At 40.5% G+C, this 7,607-nt stretch overlaps 1 protein-coding gene across 1 annotated transcript in view; it reads right to left on the bottom strand.

The window, feature by feature from the left end:
- Positions 1-895: 895 nt before the first annotated feature.
- Ift57 (intraflagellar transport 57) overlaps positions 896-7,607 on the bottom strand; it is a 61,162-nt gene continuing 54,450 nt past the window's right edge. Inside the window, exons 8-11 of the mRNA XM_055594492.1 lie at positions 7,434-7,565; positions 5,903-5,965; positions 2,483-2,549; positions 896-1,275 (exon numbers count right to left, since the gene is read on the bottom strand). Of these exons, the coding sequence (XP_055450467.1) occupies positions 1,097-1,275; positions 2,483-2,549; positions 5,903-5,965; positions 7,434-7,565 (441 nt within the window). The 3' untranslated portion in view covers positions 896-1,096. The remainder of the gene's footprint in view (positions 1,276-2,482; positions 2,550-5,902; positions 5,966-7,433; positions 7,566-7,607) is intronic.

The following is a 7,607-nucleotide window of genomic DNA, read 5'->3' as shown; positions in this document are numbered from 1 at the left end:
TATGTACATATCTATCTGTGCATGTATGTATGTGCACATGTGTGTCTAGGTGTGCACACCTGTGAACCATGGTGCTTATATGGAGATTAGAGGACAACCGTCAGGACCTTGTAGTAAACTCTGGTTACCAGGCATGGTAGCAAGACTGTGTACCTTGCAGGTCCATGAGTTTGAACTTCTGACTCTCCTGTTTCCCCCTTTTGAGTGCTACATTATAGGTGTGCATCACCAACTGGTTTATATAGTTCTAAAGGTCAAAGCCAGGGCTTCCTGCCTGTTAGACAAGCACTCTGTTAACTGAGTACACTCCAGCCTATAGAAGCTGCTCTCCAGGAGTGATTATTTGGCCAACTTAGAAATTCTAGAGTAGGAGATAGATGAGTAGGGTGAGTAAGCAGCGTCAGGACCAGAGGCTGATCGTGGGACTTCTCATGGCAGGTTCTACAGACAAGTGCTCAGTGTAGCTGACTGCACACCCAACGGTGGGACGCAGACACAGGCACATGCATCTTTTCCCTCATTCCAGCAGCTGAGTGAACTATGGCTGAACTATTAATAAAGTGCTAGATTTCACGTGTCAACATGAATACTGAACTTCTTAATTTTTATAGTTAAGATGGCGCTAATAATCATGTAAGCGTAGGCCTGAGGCAAGGGAAGTTTGGCGTCTATGACGAATTCTACCATCCATTCTCAGTTTCTCTAATACATAAACACTAGAGGTCACTGTAGAAGGAGACCAGCTCCGGGATCTTCAGAGCTACCAGTCCTGTGTCAGTAGTCTGGGATGTGAGAGCATACACATGATACATGGGCCATTTACATAAGGAGTACTAAGATAATGGGCCACCAGGCAGGGGTATGACATTGAAAATGACACTGAAAGCTTCTTTGAACATGAAAAATTTTAAGTACTTTATTAAATACTATATTCATTGTAAAGGCTGTTAGCCATCATAATCATCATGATATAATGTGCAAAAATACCCACTTGAACATTCTTGAAGAAGCATAAATTGTGTTTGGAAATCCATGCAACATGAAAATAATCATTTGATATGAAAACAAACAATGGGAAGAGTGAAGGTCGCATGTTTTAATAGAAGCCTATGGAGGACTCTGGGGTGACGGCCGCATGCATGTCCCTAGTCATGTTGCTCTTCTCTTTGAGCTTGGACTGCAGCAGAGTGTGTTCCACAACGCCGATTCGGATGTCCATTTGAACCGTTTCTTGCTTCAGTTTGGTTAAGCTCTGCTTAATCTTCACCAAAGGAGCTGGAGAATAAAAACAGCACAGAATAAAACAATGCTCGTTTGGAGTATCAGTTTGTTAGAGAATTTCCTGACATTTTCCTCACTTTATCTTAAGCCAGAAATAGGGTTAAAGCACAGCCAGTGACGGGATGACATTCCCGCATCGTGGCGGTGGTGCTTTCCACACCTGGGAGCTCTCAGATGGGAACTGGCTCAACGTTTGATGTGCTGAGGCTGAATCCTCTAACTTTTCTAGGAAAAGAAGTGCTAAGTGGGTATTTAAGGATGTGTTCAACACAGCTTTGTGTACAGGGACAGGGAATAGAATAGCTAGAGAGGGAAGAAAGTTACATTTTGAGATACAAATAATGAGCCCATTGAAAACATTGCAAGAAAATCCCCACATTCCACTCCAGGGTCCCAGTCTGCATGCAGGGCATTGGAACACTAGACAGTCTTCCTGACTTAAAAAGCCTGAGGTGAGGACCTCTGGCCTGTGTCAAACAAAACAGTTAGTAATGGAGGGTAATTACTGAGATATTAATTCTTCTCTGTTTGAACCTAGCTAAGTCAGGGCTTCCTGGAAGGAGGGAAAAAAACCAAAGTGTCATTGCCTCATTGTCCTGATGTCATTGGGATATTCTTAAGGTTTTTGTTTTTTTGTACATAAAATGATGAAAACAAAATAATATATTTTTAAATATATATATATATATATATATATATATATATATATATATATATGTCAGAGAAAAGTACATATTAAATATTTCCCATTCTATCTTGGGTTACTAGATTGAATTAATAAAAATCTAAATTAGAGAAAAATAAAATTTCTCAGTTGATTTAATGAATGCAGTATTCTGATGATGCAGTATTATACAGAATTGTATAAGATGCAGTATTCAGACATCATTTTAGTACCAAGTATATCCCTTCAAACAAGCAAAAATAGATTATTTATTTATATATTATTTGTGTGTGTGTGTGTGTGTGTGTGTGCGCGCACGCGTGTGTGTGCACGTGCAGAGGTCAGGGGACAGGTTTCAGGGGTTGGTTCTCTCCTTCCATCATGGGGTCTGAGACAGAACTGAGGTTGCCAGGCTTAAGTGGCAAACAGCGCTATCCATTGCTCAATACACACATACTCCAGATGAGTGACTGGTGCTTTGTAAAGGCTTCTGGAGAGTGGTTCCTGAGTTCAGCCCCTAAATGAATGTGTACTCACTGCCGTCCGTCATGCTGCTGCCCTTCTCTTCCATTTCTTGTTTTACCTTTTCTAATTCTTCTGTAACCTTTTATTAAAAAAAAATTCTGTGAGTGCTGAATTTTAATGAACCTTGAAAATTTTCTGAATGCTGTATTGGGAAAAGTCAGTGTAGATATAAGGGAATAAAACATTAAGACTATTCTCGACACAATTCAAACAAACAATGTATACAGAAACACAAAGCTTTTCGTTTTCTGAGAACTGCTTATAAAACACCAGCAAATTACTTTCACATTAGCTTTCTCATGCTGTGATATTATAAAATGAGAATCAAGTTGTTTGCAGTACGAAGCCATCAAACTGTGCAATTATCACCAGCATTTACCATGCTGCTCTCCAACAATTACTTATTAGTCAATACCATGTTACCAGAACCCTGACCTGGCTTTCTAGAGGTCTTTCTTACTAGTACAGTTATTGGGAGACCATTGTTTCCTGTCTAGGCCAGTAAGGAAATGCTTACATCCTACAGTGAGATACAAAAAAGCTCTACTCATTTCTCTAGGCCAGGAACACTGACCTCTCAGAGGCAGAAGTGCTGGTATAAAGAGTCCAGATGAATTTGCACTTGATGTCCAGATTCGACGGCTGCAGCCTCTGCTGCTAGAATTCTCTGCCAGCAGTATATTCTCTACAACTATACAGGAAATATAATCTCTACAGTTGGAGAGGTTGTTTTATGTAATCTTGGGCTGCGCTGTAATTACTGTAACTTAGTAGGGCTTTATTTCTATCATGCTGGTGAGGAGAACCTTCCCAGGGAATAAAGTGTTCATCCAGGCAAAGCAAATTAATTTCTTTCAGGCACCTGAAACATCACAACTGGGGACAGCTCCTGACTCCAGAGGACTGAGTGGTCCCCAGACGCCCTTCAAGTGTTCATTTACCCCACATTAGTGAGCACTTTCCTTCGGAGGAATGTTTTATTTGCCTAGAAACACTACAGGGCTAGAGTCTAAATATTTCTAATGTTACATTTTAAGATAAATATTTCTGAAATGCTCTTTAGAAGAGAAACTTCATTCTTTCCTGGCCAAATAGTAAAGCTTATAAAAAATTGTGCTGCTTTATAACTATAGACAATCTTAGATCTTAGACTCATGCTGGCTTCTGACATGTTTGTCTTTTATATTTGAATCTCATCATCTCCCATCAAAAAATGAGATTTATGCATTTCCCTAATGGCTAATGAGGTTGAGCATTTCTTTAAGTGCTTCTCTGCCATTCGATATTCCTCTGCAGAGAATTCTCTCTTTAGCTCTGTTCCCCATTTTTTAAGTGGATTACTTGGTTTGTTGCTTTTCAGCTTGTTTAGTTCTTTATATATATTGGATATGAGTCCTCTGTCAGATAAAGGGTTGGTGATGATTCTTTCCCAATCTGTAGGCAGTCGCTTTGTTTTGATGACGGTGTCCTTTGCTTTACAGAAGCTTTTCAATTTCATGAGGTCCCATTTATTGATTGTTGCTCTTAGAGCCTGTGCTGTTGGTGTTCTGTTCAGGAAGTTTTCTCCTGTACCAATGAGTTCTAGGGTATTCCCCACTTTTTTTTCTAGCCGATTTAATGTGTCTGGTTTTATGTTGAGGTCTTTGATCCACTTGGACTTCAGTTTTCACCTTACACCCATCAGAATGGCCAAGATGAAAATCTCAAGGGACAACACATGCTGGAGAGGTTGTGGAGAAAGGGGAACGCTTCTCCACTGCTGGTGGGAATGTAAACTGGTACAACCACTCTGGAAATCAATCTGGCGCTTTCTCAGACAACTAGGAATAGCGCTTCCTCAAGATCCAGCCATACCACTCCTAGGCATATACCCAAAAGAGGCGCAAGTACACAACAAGGACATTTGTTCAACCATGTTTGTAGCAGCTTTATTTGTAATAGCCAGAAGCTGGAAACAACCCAGATGCCCCTCAACTGAAGAATGGATGCAGAAACTGTGGTACATCTATACAATGGAGTATTACTCAGCAATGAAAAATAAGGAAATCATGAAATTTGCAGGTAAATGGTGGGACCTGGAAAGGATCATCCTGAGTGAGTTGACCCAGAAGCAAAAAGACACTCACGGTATATACTCACTCATATAAACATACAATATAGAATAAACCCACTAAAAGCTGTACATCTAAACAAACTAAGCAAAAGAGAGGACCCTAACTAAAATGTTCAATCCCCATCCTGAAAGGCAAAGAGGATGGACATCAGAAGAAAACGAAAATAGGAAACAACCTCGGAACCCGCTACAGAGGGCCTCTGAAAGCCAGAAGAAAACAGGAAACAACCTTGAAACCTGCCACAGAGGGCCTCTGAAAGCTTCTGCAGTATAGACTGTCAAAGCAGATGCTGAGCCTGATGGCCAACTGATGGGCAGAGTGAATGGAATTTTATGTAAGAAGTGGGAAATAGTAAGAGCTGGAGGGAACGGGAACTCCACAAGCAGAGCAACAGAACAAGATAATTGGAACACAGGGAACTTCCCAGAGACTCCTACTCCAACCAAGGACTATTTGTGGAGATGACCTGGAACCCCTGCACAGGTGTAGCCCATGGCAGTTCAGTGTCCAAGTGGGTTACATAGTAATGGGAAGAGGGACTGCCTCTGACATAATCTGATTGGCCTGCTCTTTGATCACTTCCCCCTGGGGGGGGAGCAGCCTTACCAGGCCACAGTAGAGGACAATGCAGCCACTTTTGATGAGAACTGATAGACTAAGATCAGAAAGAAGGAGAGGAGGACCTCCCCTATCAGTGGACTTGGGGAGTGGCATGCATGCAGAAAGGGGAGGGAGGGTGGGATTGGCAGGGGAGGAGGGAGGGGCTTATGGGGGGATACAAAATGAATAAAGTGTAATTAATAAAAAATAAATAAAAGATTTAAAAAAAAATGAGATTTATGTATCAGATCTTTCTTCTCCTGTAGGATCATGAAAACAAATGAAGTGACACTCAACTCTTTCATAAGCTCCCCAATGAAGAGGCTGTAAGTTATCCAAGCTACACTCTGGGTCACACATACTATTAGCAGCAATCACTGACAGTAGCTTTCTTTCTTCAAGAGTCGCATTACCATTGGCTCCAGACTCCTCAGGTGGCGCTCCACCCGCTCTTGTATTATTAATTAACATGTTAAATAAAGATGAGGAAGGTTATCGATATGCTGATAAGAGCAAATTTAATGATTAATTTAATCTAGCAACTTCAGCCATCTTAAAGAAACAAGAGATGGATAATTGGGTCACTCATTAGCAAACTTCTCCTAAAGCGACAACTGGAGGCTGGGAGAGGCACTCATTGAAATCAGCGGCATTCAGTCAGTGGAGGGCTCTGCCCGGACTAGCTGACAGGTGAGCAGCACAGAGTGCTGATATGTACCTCAGACAGGAGTCTGGTCCTTTCAGTTACTCCTCCATTTCCCTGCTGGTAGCGCTCCCTTGCCTGAGGAGGAAAACACTATGTTTAATGACACATGCCAAACAGGAGCAGATTACTTAAATATGACCTCTGTGTGTGTGCAGTTTCTGCACAGCGTTTATGACACCCCCTTATTTGTGAATACATTTATGAAAGTGACATTTAACTGTAGCTATTTCATGTCCTTATTAATGGGCACCATGCATTTAAGTGAAGCACTATAAAATGATGAACTGCTGCAGCCTTCCCGGAGCAGCTGTGTAACTCGCATGGGCACAGTTGACAATAAAAACTGTCCTCTGCCCTCTCTAAACACTCTGGGAGGGTGACTCTCAGTCAATCTAATTTGTGTGCTATGCAAGAGAAAATTAGTTCTAAAAAGAAAAAAAAATCAATCAGAGTAGAGTATGAAGCTCAGCAATTAATAAGGATTAATAAAGTGGATGACAGTGCAGCCAACTAGAATATGTTCTCGGAAACTAATCTGGCAATCGATTATTCAATATTAATGTTAGATACATAGTGGCTTTAACCAGAGGGCATTTTTAAAGTAAAAAATGCTCATGAATTCATGTATATATGAGGGAATAATGAATTCAAAGAGAATATAATAGAAAGCAAAAATTATTTTCAATTTGGTCTTTGAGAACTCCTGAAAATACAAGTTCCCAAACTAATTTTCATTTTATTTCTGCAAGTATTCATTAAAATTATGATTCACTGACAAGCTCACAAATATATTCAGTGCATTCTGGTCATTTTTACCCTCATTGCCTTCTCCTAACCTCCTTCCCACTGAACCCCCTTATTTGCACGTATTCTACCTTAAATTAGGACATAAAGGGTTTTCCTTGCAGAGTTCCAAAGAAAGTTATGGGATTCCCATGGCCGTTTCAAAAGCCAGAAATTTTATTTTTTGATCAAAATTCTAAAGTGTTGAAAAAAATAGAAAATTGGGTTCATTTAATTAATTAAATTGTCTCTGAATTCATCTTGTTTTCATGTTCCCTAGTACACAGCTGTAAGTCATGTGGCAAGGGCTGTTTTTCCCTGTGACACATATAAACACACTATTTTTCTCCTACTTCCGTGGTGAATTAGCAACAGACTTGGAAATGAAACAGCATCCTGACACTCTCTCCCTGTTCTAAGTTATGACTGCCAACAACAAACCTGCATTTATCTAACTAAAGTGAACTAGAGTGTGTAAGGACTCCTAGGGGATAATCATCTCTATCACCTATGAAATGGAGGATTTTCCCACCCCCTCCTCGACTTCAAGTGGGCAGAGAAAGCATATGCTTCTGTTGATGAAAAATTTTAAACATTTTATATTGTTCGATCATTTCACATATGGATACAATATATGTAGATCAGATCTACCTCAAGCCCTCTCCTCTCCCCATTTTACAACTCTTAAGCAAAATGTTGTGTTGCTTTGGTGATTAGGGTCTGGATTGGAATAAATCCCTGGAAAGCCTTCTTAAATTACCTCGCTTAGCTGGGCTTGGGCCCCACGATATTCTTGAACCAAGTGCTCCAGTTGATTGTTGATGTACTTCTCTCGGCTGCCAATCTTTTCCAGAGTCCTGCTAATTTCATTATGGAGCTTGTCCAAAAACCCCTAGAAATCCCATGCAATTTTAGAAGATAAAAGAATAAATGA

Source organism: Psammomys obesus, unplaced genomic scaffold (genome assembly GCF_907164565.1).
Source record: "Psammomys obesus unplaced genomic scaffold, mPsaObe1.curated_primary_1811, whole genome shotgun sequence".
Lineage (NCBI taxonomy): Eukaryota > Metazoa > Chordata > Mammalia > Rodentia > Muridae > Psammomys > Psammomys obesus.
This window is presented reverse-complemented; position numbering and strand designations above follow the sequence as displayed.